The sequence below is a fragment of the Petaurus breviceps genome, unplaced genomic scaffold, assembly GCF_028583685.1.
Source record: "Petaurus breviceps papuanus isolate PSGF00001 unplaced genomic scaffold, PetGlider_PUasm1.0 558, whole genome shotgun sequence".
NCBI lineage: Eukaryota > Metazoa > Chordata > Mammalia > Diprotodontia > Petauridae > Petaurus > Petaurus breviceps.
The window spans coordinates 1,714,271-1,728,874 of NW_027186376.1; the positions used below are offsets into that span (position 1 = coordinate 1,714,271).

The following is a 14,604-nucleotide window of genomic DNA, read 5'->3' on the forward strand; positions in this document are numbered from 1 at the left end:
GAGGATGATGATGGTGAGGATGATGATGGTGAGGATGATGATGGTGATGATGATGATGATCAGATGATGGTGAGGATGGTGATGATGATGATGATCAGATGATGGTGAGGATGGTGACTTTTTCTGCAGAGGCAGCCAGGTGGCACAGCCTCGAACACACATTAGCTCAGTGATCCTGGGTAAGGTGCTTCCCCTCTGCCTGCCTCAGTTTCCTCAGCTGTAAAATGGGGATTGTTGTTTGTCCTTTATTCTCACAGAGACATAAGGAAGGTGATGGCTGAACTCAAAAGTAAATTGGATTTAAGTGAGGCAAGGCTATGCACAGTTGCCAACCTCTCTCTCTCTTCCAGAGCCATCTGGGTCCAGTGGTAACATATAGACTATGATGACTGGAGATGGCCCTGGATGCCCTGGGAGATGTTGGCCTTTTTAAGCCACTACTCAAAAAGTGGGGATAATGATCACCCCCAGAGTTGCTGTGAGGACCAAATGAGACCGTATTTGTCAAGCATTTAGCATCGAGCCTCACACACAGTAGGTACTTAATAAATGCTTTTTCTCTTCTTCATTTACTAAGAGCCTGGTATACAGGAGGCACTTAGCAGGTGCTTTTTTGGTTCACTGACTGACAGGACTGGGGGACTGATTAGATTTGTACAGATGGGGGGGGGAGGAGAGTAACACTGAGTTTATAATACAGTTAGCAGCCTTCCCTGCCTGTCATTCACTTGGTAAACAACCATTTATTAAGCACCTACTGTGCACTAGGGTCTGCACTAAAGGCCGGTGATACAAAGGAAGGCAAAGACAGTCTCTGCCCTCAAGGGGCTCCCAGTCTAATGGAGGAGTCACATGTCAGTAACTAGGTCCGTACAAGATGAAGACAAAGCGGGCAGAAGGTCCTCTCAGAAGGGGGACCCGGAAAGCAAAGACCTTCCACAGCAGATGAGATTTGAGATTCAGGAACCACCTACTTCTCCTTTCTCACCTCCAAATCCCTTCAGGAATGACTGGCCCCCCGTGTGGGCTCTTCCTTGGACACAGAGGACGCCCTCCCCCTAACGATGTTCTTGAGCCATGTCAACATGGTCCAACTGAGAACAGCCATGCCCGGTGCTCTGGGCAGCACCCGACTACAGCAGGCACTTGTGAGTGTTTGTTGCCCAAACGACTGGCCCTGGAAGTCTTCAAGAGTCCCACAGCCTGATTTTCCTTGGGGAAAAAAGGGGTAAGGTCTACTGAGACCCACACAGCCCACTGGCGATGGGAACTGGCTTCTAGGAAACACACAGCTCACACCAACTCTCCTCGTCTCATCCGCAGCCTCCTGCGTCCTCGCCTTTTCATCCTTTCACTCCTTAAAACAGCTTTTCCCAAAGGCAGGAGGCTCCCAAGAAACCAGTCAGCTAAGCATCTTGCTAGCAGCTGCCCCGTTCCTGTTGGGAAGCAGTGGGAATGGACTAAGACGAAATGGTTGAAATGAGTTCTGAGCTTGGCCCTTGTCCTCAAAATCCACAGAAAGTGGAGTGATGCCAGGGGCCGACAGCTGCCTTCTCCAGTTGTGTTTGGGTGAGCGTGGGTCTTGCTGTTTCAGGGGAGGAACATCCCGTTCCCCTTTCTGGCCCTTGTTGGAGGTGAACTGAACAAATACTGTCACCTAGCTGGCCCCCTGGGCTCATCAGAGGCCCCTTCCCAAGCCAGAGGATCTTTCTTTCCCTGCCTGCTTGGGGAAGAACCATCCCTTCTTCCACTCGGGCCATCTCTACCTGAATAAAGGATCCTGTACCCAGAGCAGGCTCCAACTGCCCCCTGGTGGCTTTGAGGTTTGCCTGGCCCTCGGACAGCAAGAAACTGGGGAGCATCCATTCCCCCTTGGAAAACAAGGAACTTGTTTCTGGCTGCCTTTAAAATTAAGATAAGATGTTTCCTGGATGGAAGTTCTAGGATAACTTGGGAAAGCTTCCTTTGGCCTCAATAGTCATTCCCATCAAGAAACAAGACCATGGCTTTAGAAATGGGAGGGACATTTATGGACGTCCTATGCCATTACTGAGGAAACTAGACCTGGGGAGGTTCACAGGGTCACAGAAGAGGAGATCTGGGGACAGAGATGACCTCAGAGGTCATCTACCACAACTTGGTCATTTTTCAGATGAGGAAACGGAGACCCAGAGACAATAAGTGTCTTGTCTGAAGTCACCCAGGAAATAAGCAGTGGAGCCAGGATTAGAACCTGGGTCTCCGAACTCCAAGGGAAGGACAAATCCTTCTTCACACATACTTACTGAAGCATGGCGTTTCATGTTACAGGGGTGCAAAGGCAATGATGCCACGGTCTCCACCCTTGTGGAAATGACCATTGATGATTGCAGCCATAATGCAGATGACCCAAGAGGCGGTCTACCACCAACCTAAGTCACTGGCTACAAAATGAGACAAGGCATTTTGCTTCTTGCAAACTTGAAGGCTTTTAATAAACAGGAGCTGTTATTCGTGTTCATTGACCCTAAAACCGCAGGCCCCAGATATTTTATTTTCACTTGCTTCTGCCTTATCAATAAGGCTGCTGGTTCACTGACCAACCCTGGACTGTCTAGCTCTGGCGCTAGAAGGGCCCTCAGAGACCATGTGGCCCAGGGTTCTTTATCTTGTTTGGGTCCTTGACCCCTCCGGGATTTTCATCTGTCTACGGTGGGCATCCTTCTCCAAATCATGTCTTAGAATGCATAAAATAAAATATATATGCATGAAATACATATATAAATACATAGGATTACAAGGAAAACCAATGATATTGAATTACAATTATCAAAATATTTTTTAAAGAAAGTTCACAGATCCCAAATTAAAAATCCTTGATTTCGGTCCAACCTCCTCACATGACAGTGGAAGAAAGTGAAGCCCCAAAATGGGCAGTGACTTGTCTGAGGTAGCTAGGTGGTGCCATAGAAGACCTGAGTTCAAATCCTGCCTCAGAAGCTTAATACCTGTGGGACCAAGTCATGTCACCACTGTCTGCCTTGGTTTCCCCAACTGCCAGATGGCGATAATAACAGCATCTACCTCCCAGGGTTGCTGTCGGGATAATACTTTTAAGCGCTTGACACAGTTTCTGGCACATAGTTAGTTATACACAAATGCTTATTTTCTTCCTTTTGTCTTCCCAAGGTTGTGTAGGTATTAAATAGAGCCAGGTTTCCAGCCCATGTCCTCCCAGGACACAGGTACAAGGAGGGACAGTCACATCCAAGGTGAGGAGGTCACAGAGTCATTGGAGCAGAAGAAATGATGGCCCCATGGATGGATCCCAGAACCCCCTGATACGAATGACCCCGGTGACTTTGGGCAAATCACTTAACCTCCCTGGGCATCGGTTTCTTGTTCTGTAAAAGGAGCTCCAGACCTTGGATCCTATGATAATTCGGATACTGGTTCATGCTGAAGGGAAGCGCCACCTGTAGCTAGCTGGTGCAGCAGACAGAGTGCTGGGCCTGGAGGCAAGAAGACTCGAGTTCAAATTTGACCTTTTACCATGACTACTACTACTATTTTTCCCCTTCTTAAGCCTGATTTCTATATATCTTCCCACCATGTTAACAGGTAGTATTGTATAATCAATGTAATATTGCTTTCCCTCTAAGGGGGGAAGGGGCAGGTGGGAGAGAATCTGGATCTCAAATTTTTTTTCAAATGAATGTTAAAAATGTTTTAATGTTGGGAAATGTTTGATAAAATACATATATTTTAAAACAGGTAGTATTGAGGGGAAGTAGGAGCTAGAACTGGGGTAAGGGATTAGGACAGCCAGTCTACAGTCAGTTAATAAGCAATTATTAAGTGCTTACTGCATGCCAGGCACGTTGCTAGGTGCTGGAGACCCAAAGAACGGCAAGAGCTTGGGTCACAAAAGGGGAAGGCCATCGGCAAATCTTGTTGAAACCCCCCGAAGAGCCCCGAGGCCTGGCAAGAACCCACTGGCTTTATTCCATTTCTAGTCTATTTCTCTCCTCTCAACCAAACCTATTCAACTCGACTATTAGGCTGGAGAGGATCCCAGGAAACAGCTGAAATGGAAAGCTGAGAAACTAAGCAAGGACAAAACCAACCAAAGAAAAGAGATGAGAAGATGCCTGTCTCCGTGCTTCTTGGCAAGGATGGGGCACAGTGCACATAAAGGCTCGACTATTCCGTGTGCTCTCCGTGTGTCCATGCTATCACGTATGTAGAGAATAAAAGCCACAGATGATACTGGGAAGCCCAGAGATTTTACTAACACCAGTTAGAGGCAGGGAAACAGCCAGCTCCCCAAGGCTCACAAAGCAAGCATGACAAGTATTTGTCTTGGACCAAGGGTGAAAGAGTTCATCTGGGAAGAACGAAGAGAGGTTACGGGCAAAGAGGCGGACCCTTCCTCCACCTCCCCCTTCATAGTTTAGGTGCACGTTCTGTCTCTCAGAAGAACACGAGAGTTTGGAGGGCAGGGCTGGTTTCATTTTTGCCCCTGGCCCATCTGGTCCCAACTGACAATTCCACTGATTTCAGGAACTCTCGGTAAGGCAGAGAGGGGCCTGTTCTGTGCTTTCAGCCTCTGAGAGTTGTCTGGCAGCCACATACAGCCAGGAGAGGTCAGAGCCAAGACTCAAACTCAGGCCTTCCTGCCTCTAAAGCTGGCTCTTTACCACTATGCTGGGCTGACTCTGACCTATTTGTCAAATTGAACTGATGCTGAATCCCCAGCTCCTGGCTGATTCACGAAACATCAATTAGGTGTCCAAGAGCGATCATTACTCATTGTGCTATTTTTGTACCAATTTCCCCTCATTACCAACCCTCATCTAAGGGCCTTTCCCCTCCCCTGCCCCAGCCTACCAACAGGAGACTCAAAGATGCCCACTGAGGGGACCAAGGAGGGGCCTTTTTCTTCCCTCAGTAACCCCCATTACCTAATTCCCTTGGGGGCACAAGATGCCTGCTGGTAGCTGGAAGCTGACCCCACAACCCCACCCCTGCTGGAGGCATCCTGAGTCCCCTCTCATTCCAATCTTTGAAAGCACTGAGAATTTCGGGTTCTGCTCCCCAAGACCCCTGGGGCCTTGCTATCTGCCCTATACAGAGATGTGAGCAGGCACCCTCCCTATGTGTGGTCTCCCTCAACTGGAATGTACAGGGACTGGCTTCATTTTCTCTCTGAGTCGCCAGAGCTTAGCACAATGAGTGAGGCACACAGCAAGCACTAAATAAATGTATTCCCACTGCACTTCATCCTCACCTCTCCATTCCCCTTTCTGCCAGCCCCCTTCCTGCCTCTTCAATTCCCTTTGCTCGTGCCATGGCTCCTTCCCCACTGAAGATGCACTGAGTCTGCCTTTGGGGGCCAAGATAGAGTGCCCTCCTAACATTCTGCTTTTGCGGGTCCTTGAAGAACTTACCACGCTATAAAATCCAGCTGTCCTTTTCTTGACCGAAATCCTGACAGGGTTGGCTGCTGCAGCCAACATCCTTCTGCTGAACAGTAATGACCTAAGCAATGCAGGGCACCCACCTCCACCCAAAGCTCTTCCCAAACTTTCTGATAAGCATCATTTTCATGGGCTGGGGCTGGAGAAGAGAAGAGGGGAGGCATAAGCTGAGATCCAGCAGCTGCATAAGGAAGCTTTGCCCCCAGGTGGCTGACTGACCATCATGACAGAGTTCTGAGTCACTGGCCCAGTTGGGGACAAACTGATTTGCTTGCTTTATTGTAAAACCAGTTTATGTTTCAATGACTAAAAATTAAATATAGTATACTTAGGGCTTCATGTGCCACCCTCCAGTCACTAAAGTGATTTTCCTAAAGCTCAGGTCTGATCATGAAACCCACCCACCCACCCAATCGACTCCAGTGACACCCTCTCACCCTTCTTGGCCTCTTGGCCGTTCCACACACAAGGCCCTCCATCTCTCAGCTCTGGGCATTTTCTCTGGCTTCCCTCAGTGCCTGCAACTCCTCGTCCCTCTTCATCTTTGCCTCCTGGCTTCCTCTCAGTCTAAACTAAAAGCCCACTTTCTACAGGAAGGCTTTCCTAATCCCTTTCAAATCTAGGGCCCTTCCCCTGTCCATTATTTCATCTCCATTCTAAGGCTTGCTTGTATATACCTTATCTCCCCCCAGACTGTGGGCTCTTTGAGGGCAGAGGCTGTCTGTCTTCTGCCTCTTTCTGCATCCCGAGTACACAGTAAGCACTTTAATGTTTCTCAATTGACTGACAGACTGGGAGTTCAGAAATTCACTCGTCATGAATCTGTTAATTAAAAGCAGGGTGATGTTATCTGCTCTCCTGTATCAGAAAGATGCTTAAATACTAGGATAATATCATGTGCAAACTCTACAAGGAAAACTAGTTCTACGTGCTCAAACCTGGATTGTTTTCAGCCAGGTCTTCCCCACCACACTCAGGCCTGGGTTCTTCCTGGGTTCTTATCTCTACTCAGCACAAACCTGAAGCCCAGGAAACAAAACCCAGACGTTCCAAATCCTCCTTAGATTTTTCATGGAAAAAATTTTTTCTCCCTTTCAAATTTAACAGATCAGGGATACAAATTCTACAGAGACAGGGAATGAACACGGAGAGTATAAATTTCCATCTAGTGATGCTGTCATCTCCAAGGGGAGATGTTTGTCACCCGACAAGCCTGGAGGAAATTGTTTTCATCCCCTCGGCACAGTGATAGGGCAGACAGGCTTCGACCCGCTCAGACACCTCATTACTGATTCTAGCCTGCACCTGGCCAGATACAGCAATCCACTCTGGACCAGCCATTCCTTTAAGTGATTATGGAAATATCACCCTTGATAGAACAGGTGGAAGAAAGAGCAGCAGAATTGTGTGAAGGGAATGGGTGATTTGGGAGAAAGCCCAGAGTGGTGCCCAACCTTGGGGCCTAAGAGCTTGACTCCAAAATGGTTTATGCTTCAGTATAAAACTCAGACCAAAAGCTTCAGTATTAGGAAAGCCCTGAGGGAGGGGAAAGAAGACTGGGGGGAGGAAAGGGAAGGAGACAAGGAAAGAAGGTATTAAAGGAAAGGAGGGAGGGAAGAAAGGAGGTGTTGGGGAGAAAGCAAGGAGAGATGGGGGGGGGGGTAGGGAGAAGGGGAAAGGAAGAAGAGGGAAAGAGGGAAAGCATGGGAGAAGGGAAGGGAACGGAGACTAATACTAACAGCACCTTTATGCATACATTTTGGTTCCAAGGAATGAAAGAAATTAAGTCTGCATTAGGTAAACTTAATAGGAAGGGAGGGAGGGAGTTGCTTTTCAGCATCCGTAGGGAGCCTGTGTTTTTGCTTTGTTCAAGATCACTAATTTTACCTAATTACAATTTTCTGGAAGATTTAATAATTGTGAGACCATTCGAAGTTTGGTAATTACTTCTGCTCCAATTACCATAGGAACCGAAGCAGAGAGAAAGAGAAAAACTGCCACCCCCAGATGGAGGCCAAACACTGGAGCCCACGGCAGTGGCCTCATTATCCTCCGGCTAACTCCCACGGGGTCAGGAGCTTATCAGAGATGATCAGGACACACACTGGCCGAGTTCTAGGGACAAGAACAAGAAAACGGGGGGCAGCTTCCCCTGGGCTGCAGGATCTGGGGGAAGGACTCGGCATCCAAGCCCTAGACGGTCCAGGACAGCCACTGATAGTTTTCCTCTTAGTGAGTCAGGTCTCATTGCCAGGCGGCCTTCCTGTGGAAAGGAAGCTGGCAGCCTGGGGAAAGCCCAGCCTTACTGCAGCGTGCTGAGAGCCAATGGGGCCGCAGCAGGTGGGGCCCCTCCTCTTCTCAGAATTCTCCCATGCATTAGTCACCCTTTCCCCCGGCTCTGAGGATGAGGTGAGCCTGTTCTGGGAGGAGCCGGCCACTTCTGCAGATGGACAAAGGACCGTACGCGAAGTCTCAAAAATGGCACCGGGGAATCAGGTAAAGGTCTGCTTCCAAGAGGTCCCAAGTTTATGAAGGAGCCTAGGGCTTCAGGGTTAAAATCATGTCAACAACAGCTGCTGGGAGTCAGAAGCCATGGGTTCAAAACCTGTCTCTGCTACTTGGTACCTAGGGTTGAACTACAGTGCACAGAGTGCCGGGCCTAGGGTCAGGAAGACTCTTCCTGAGTTCAAATCAGACAATTCCTAGCTGTGTGACCCTGGGTACGTCACTTCACCCTGCTCGCCTCAATTTCCTCGTCTATAAAATGAGCTGGAGAAGGAAATGGCAAACCACTCCAGGATCTTTGCCAAGAAAACCCCAAATGGGATCACAGAGTTGGACACAGCTGAATGGCTTACTACCCAAGTGACCTGGGCCTCAGTTTCCTCATCTGTAAAATGGTGGGGGATAAGGCTGCTTAAAGCCCATCCTGTTAAGGCCCTTCCAGCTCCATGATCACTTAGTTGTGATCTCACAGGGTGCAGCCCAAGTCTTTCCTTTTTTCTTTCCACACCAGGTCAATTAGAATGGTGCCAACAGGTGCTTCTCTGAACTTGGACCCCGCAAGCCAGAAAGGCTTCTGGCAATTAGGGCTTTGATTCCAGATGAAGATTTTGAAGGCAAACACTGTACCCGTGACTCCTGAACAAGCCATGTTCAGACTGACTAAAGGAGACACACTAGAGCCTCTTGGAATTCCGTGGTGGATGGCACCAAGCCCACCCGGACCCCAACAGCTTTCCCAGAGGCCTCTCAGCCCCACTCTTTCCTCTTCAGTCCGTGCTTCTTGGGGCTGCTAGACAGTCTCTGGCATGGCCAGTGCCGCTCTCTCTATTCAGCCTTATCTCATTAGCACCCTCCCTGCCCTCTGAGCCCCGGCCAAACTGACACGTCCTGTTGTCTCCTGCCTCCGTGCCTTTGCCTCCTTCCCCTTCTGACCTCAAGGTGCTGCTCACACACTCTCTGATGCTTCCGCTAGGAAGGAACATCATCCATCACAGCCATCCAGGCGGGCACTACATCCTGACCAAGCTATGGGGTCCTAGGGCGGGGACTGTGTCTTATCCAATGTTCTCTCCCCCAGGGACAAGTCTGCACACAATCAATGTTTGAGAAGACTTTATTGGAAAATTGTAAAGTGACATGTCAATACGCCCCATTTGGTGGCTCCTCCTCCCCCATAATGCACACGGTCTTTGGACTGAAGGCTCTCCTGCCTCGCTGTCTCACATGTGTTGTGCTGAATGTGCGCCATGAGGTCCAGCAGAAAGAGGAAGCCCTGGGTTTGAGTCCCAGTTCTGACACAGGTGGGCTGTGGGAGCCTGAGAAAGCTGATTCACTCCCCAGTGCTCTAGGCAGCTGCAGGGGTGCTGAGTTCCCCATGTGAACTAGGGTCCAAACCCAGGTCTTCTCCCCAAGGAAGGGCTCTCAGAGGAGTGGGGGGAGCAAGGAATATAAGAGGAATGACCATGGGATCAGAACAAAAGACCACCCAGAGCAGAGCATCAGCAAGAGCCCAATCAAGACCCCATTCCCTCAAGGGCAAGGGGCAAGGGGATGGGAAGAGCCTGGGCCACGGCCCTGAGTTATTGTGTGTGGGGGGCACACTGGGAGCAGGGGGTGCAGAGGACTTGTTCCAGAGGCTGGTGACAAGGCCATGGAATGAGCCAAGTCAGTGACCTGGAGGAAACGAGGAAGAAAGGCTAGAGCCCAAGGGGCTATGCTGTCACCCTCTAAAGAAACCATCCAACTCTTGTAAGAAATCAGGGTTTTCATTTGCAGGTTTTTAATAGTTTTCTATTTTTTAGAGACCGTCAGTCCACAAAAACCAAACCAACTGATAAAAGTTGGCAGCAGTCCAGCAGGCCTCAGGCTTCATGTCCCTTTGGCTGCTTCTGGAGCCAATGAGAGAGGGCAACAGGCATCAGAGGAGGGTCTTTTCCTCACCCCAAGCTCGACCTTCCTCCGGCCCCCTTCCACTGCCAGGCTCCCTCTCAGCGCTTACGCCCACTCTTCAGTCCCATGACTGTGAAGGTGGCCGCGGTCAGCTTCTCATAGACTAGGAACATGAGGGCAGCCGTGAGCACAGTCTGCAGAAGCTTGGCCTCCAGGCCTTTGTAAAGTCCCATTACTCCAAAACGCCTAGGAGGGAAGAGGGTGGGCAGGTTGGTGCAAAAGCAGCCTGGCAGAGGACACACTTCCGAGAAGAGGGTGGGGCGGGCGGTGCCAGAGCATGGCGCCCTACACTGATCCCCAAGGCAGAGACCAGCCCTGGAGAGACATGATGTCCAGCTCAGGCTTTCTGCTGCTGAAATCTTGGAGCTACTTCCAATCTCCTTGAAATGCAGGAGGCCAGCTGAGTGGGGATGGCCCACCGGTTCCAAAACTAGTAACCAAGGAGATGAGGGGGGCCCTGACAGGATCTTATGGAAAGGGACACAGACTGCTGGCAGCTGGAGGGCCACTGCGATGCCAAAAAGCAGGGCTATTTCAACTGCCCTTTCCACCTCCAAAGAGCAGCTGAATGGGGATGAAGCTTCCAGCAGAACAGAGTTCTATCTCACCCCACCCCTGTGGGTACCACCCAACCCAACCTGGGGCAAGGACAGAAGCCAGAATGGAGAGAGAAAGAACTAAGCCATTTGTGAAGTGACTTGGCAGCACCTGCGGGGTCACTGTCAGCCTCTGGCCAGAGGTTTGACAGGACAGCCCCACTGGCCACTATGCCCCAAGCTGTGCTGCTATATTGTGTGTCCTGGGACAAACTGTGAGGCCTTGGTGAATCCATACTACCCCCAACTGTGCAGCCCAGTAAAACTCTACAGAAAAAGGAGAGAGGCGCTGAGTGGGGAGGTAATATATGCTTTTCTGCTGGCTGGGGAAGGCCAGGTGAATGAATGCTTCCTTATGCAGGCTCAGTGGCAGAACTCTAATACACAGCTTTGGCTTCCACAGCGGCCTCTACACTCCTGCCCTCACTTTTAGGGTGATGCCGGAGAGGCAGAGTGACAGCCTGGCTAGAACCCTAGCCCAGGAGGCCCCCACGCCTCAGGAGAAGCCAGGACTAGAAGGCCCCTGCCTGTCTGGGAGAGCAGCAGAGATTTCACAACGAGACAATAAGGAGAGTGCTCACAGATTTTTTTGGTGGGGCCCCCAAATTTAAGCCTATTTTATTTAATAATAAATTTTGAGTTTGTAAATGAACAGAAAAGCCGAGGGATGAAGCTCATTCTCGCCCCCCAACAACACTGGCAGAGGTCTCCTTGTTATGAGAGAGGACCAGGAGGCGCAGGGAAGGACTCACCTCACTCGCTGGTGAAGAAGGTAAAGAACGTTCCGAAGGCTGCCTAACGTTCTGTTTTCGGGGTTCAGCCTGTGACGTCCAAACTGGAAAAGAATGCAGAGACCCCCTAGCGGTTACTTTTGTGCTGACTCACCTTAGCGTCCGCAGAGAGAAGAGCTGGGGGCTAACAGTGGCCACAGGCAGGGATGGAGACGCTCATCACACACCATCAGAGGCCTCGCCTCCCCAGCAAAGCGCCAGTGGGAGTCTCTCACCAGCCCCAGCAAGCCCCAGACAATGACCATTTCCTTTTTTTCTCCTTTTTCACCTAAGCCTAGTCAGCAGAGAGCTGGTGACCAATCACTAGAGTGTTCCCTTCAGCATCTCTGGAAGCCACTGGCCCAAGGGCTTCCATCTTCCTGGGGCCCGTGAGCCCTGGTAAGACCCTCCCTCCACCAACCCAGAAGACAGGCCCTTCATATGTCCTCTGAGCAGCTTCTGGGGCTGAAAAGCAGACCCAGGGGGAGCCCCTGGCAAACACCTCCTGGCTGCTTCTTAGCTGGGGACCACATGGTTGGTCCTCCCCAAGGCTGGCTCCATTGGCACTGCCTGGCAGAAGCCCAGGCCACCAAGGACCATTGAGGAGTACCATTACCAGGCACAAACCTTTCTACTAACTGGACATTTTGAAAGGTAAGTATGATTAAGAATGAGCTGAGCAAGGACCAATTCATCAGCATTCCACCTTTCCCACAGAGAACTCAAAATCAATCTACTTCACTCAGCCCTAAAATAAAGCTGTGACTGTTAACCCCTTCAATGCTCCTGGCTAAGCTGGAGAGGCCACTGGAGCCTTGACTTCTGTCCAGTGCCTGTAACTGGTGAGACCCGGCTCACAGAGCATCTGCTGTGAGAGAACAAGAAGGCAGCAAGTGGGTTCCATCTTGGGGGTCATCAATGGGTCCTTCCTCCATCATCCCCAGCTTTCTCAGCTCATCTGTGCCTTGACAGTGGCCCCCCAAGTTCCTCCTCCTGGGGCCAACATGGTGATGACCCTCTGCCCACAGCACCAGGCACAAAGGCCAGCAGGGTCCAGACTGCAGATGTGCCAAAGGCTACCCTGGCACATCGTTGGAGAAGTCAGAAGGTGGCAGAGGAGCAGGACCAGAGTGGTGAGAGAAGTGATGACTTTTCTGCTGTATTAACAACCAATTATTACATTAGGATTAAGGGTTTTTCTTTCTATTTCCTCATTCAGGGGCCAGCCCCTATAGGTCATTGGTCTCTGAAGGATAAGGCTGATAGATGAGACTGGCCTTCCTGTGTGCTCTGTGATCTTGGGCAGGACCTCACCCAACTGGAGGATCTTACTTCTGCCTGAGCGTAAGCATAATCTAATCTAGGTGAATTCTGGTCCCAAAATGATAAGCTCATGTCCTTGCACCCCTGCACTGGAGATTAGGATGACCAGCTCATGAAAGAGAAAACCATCCAGAGTGGTCTTTGTAAAGGTGGATTCCTCTGTCTAGATAGCCAGAGGTGGCTGAGTCTCCTGATCAAGGCATGTTCTCTGGAGGAGGGGCTGAGGGCTTTCAGACCACCTCCTCACTTGAAAGTCCAGTCCCTTAATTGCTCACCAATCAGGGTTGATTTTCACCTTTCAGGGGCACCCCTTTTCCAAAGGTAGTTAAATATTCGGTGATCTCCATGGTTTTGTCTTTGGTTACTGAGAGAGATCACTGCTCATCAATTTTGATTATCAGCCAGCCTAATTAATAAATTGATTATTAATTACTCACAAACTGTCTCTTGGGCTTTTCATTGTCTCAGGGGCAATGTTGCAGGGTTTGAGGACCCTATGTTCTTAAAATGTAAAGACATCCCCAGTCAGAGCCTTCTAAAATCCCATATGTCTTCGAGATACGGCCCAACACAAGGTTCCACCCAATCCAAGAGGAAACCACCCAGTGAAGACTACCCAGAGGGGTGCAGCGGGGGTCTGTGCTGCTGCTGCTGGACACTGCTGCCCGTCAGAGCCTCTGGGGAGAGGCAGGACGTGGCTCGAGCCTGTGTTCTGCCAATCTCTTTCTCCAATTAATTGTTTCTCTTCTCATCTGAACAGCACTGATTCTGACTGCACAAAACCTCTGCAATTCTGTGTAGTCCAAACAGTCCATGCCACCTTCCACGTTCCCTACTCCCTCCCCTCTCCTCTCCTGTATGAAGCGCCTACAATTTGTTTACGATGTGATCTCTTTTATGCCGAGGTCATGCTTCCTGCTGGATACGTGGGCTTCTCACTGGGACGTGGTGGGACATGGGAGACCAGGCCTTCCAGTTTCCCCAGAAGGTCTCATCAAACAGTGAGGCCTTAACACCCACAGCTGAGGCTTGGGGAGCCCCTGCTCCAGGAGCTGCCCTGGGCGAAGGCTGCTGTGGATAGGCCCATACTCACCCTCAGGATGGACTGCACTGTCTGCATCGGGTAGGTGACTGTGGTGGCGATGGCCTTAGCAATGGCCCCAATGACAAACACGTCCAAAGAAGAAAGCTGCCCAGCAGAGGGAAGAAAACGGAGTTGAGCCCCCACGCCACTGGCCACGGGACCCAGATCCCCCATGCCGCTACCCACAAGGGCCAGAGGCCCCTTTGCCCTCCACCTGGCAAGGGAGGCCTGATTCCCCAATGGGGCCCATACCTGTGCCCGTCTCTTCAAGAGCTGCCTCTTGAGCCCTTCGTAGAACATGAACTGGATGGCTGGGTTAAAGACCAGTAGGAGGGAGGGAAGCGTGCCATTCCACAGAGCCAGGATCCCTTCATCTCGCATGATCTGGTGGAAAGCGTCTGAGGAAGAAGAGACAGGAAGCTGCAGAGCCAAAGGGGCTGAGGGGAGAGGGCTCCCCGGGCACAGCAGCTCCTCGCCGGCAGCTTGGGGCCCAGTTACCCAGAGAGGCCCAAACAAGCCCCTGACAGATGGTGAGGGGAGGCTGCTGTGACAGCAGGAACAGTTCTGGCCTTGGAGACAACAAGGCCTGGGTCCCGGGCCTTCCACTGATTCCTACTGGCTGTGGCCCCCAGGGCCCTAGGCAGCTCTGTGAGGCTGCTCTGGCCCCACCCTTCTCCCCATCTGAGCCCTGCAGATTCAGTGCAGACACCAGGCACAGAGATGCCTGCCCAGCTCAGGATGCTCAGGTGGCGTACCTTTCCACACAACCCCATGGTGATGAGCCAAGCCTGGGGGAGACGTCTGGTCAAAGCAGGAAGCACCTGCCCCTCCTCTCCACTGGAGGGTGCCCCTGAGGAAGGGTCATCCAAAGGATGGGGATGAACAGAGCAGGAAGCCATTGCCTGGAAGGCACTCAC

At 50.9% G+C, this 14,604-nt stretch overlaps 2 protein-coding genes across 2 annotated transcripts in view; one reads left to right on the forward strand and one right to left on the reverse strand.

The window, feature by feature from the left end:
• Nucleotides 1–14,604, forward strand: part of RBX1 (ring-box 1) — a 434,671-nt gene that overhangs the window by 315,272 nt on the left and 104,795 nt on the right. The window lies entirely within an intron of this gene.
• SLC25A17 (solute carrier family 25 member 17) overlaps nt 9,063–14,604 on the reverse strand; it is a 33,559-nt gene continuing 28,017 nt past the window's right edge. Inside the window, exons 6-9 of the mRNA XM_069102871.1 lie at nt 13,940–14,085; nt 13,697–13,792; nt 11,263–11,345; nt 9,063–10,100 (exon numbers count right to left, since the gene is read on the reverse strand). Of these exons, the coding sequence (XP_068958972.1) occupies nt 9,953–10,100; nt 11,263–11,345; nt 13,697–13,792; nt 13,940–14,085 (473 nt within the window). The 3' untranslated portion in view covers nt 9,063–9,952. The remainder of the gene's footprint in view (nt 10,101–11,262; nt 11,346–13,696; nt 13,793–13,939; nt 14,086–14,604) is intronic.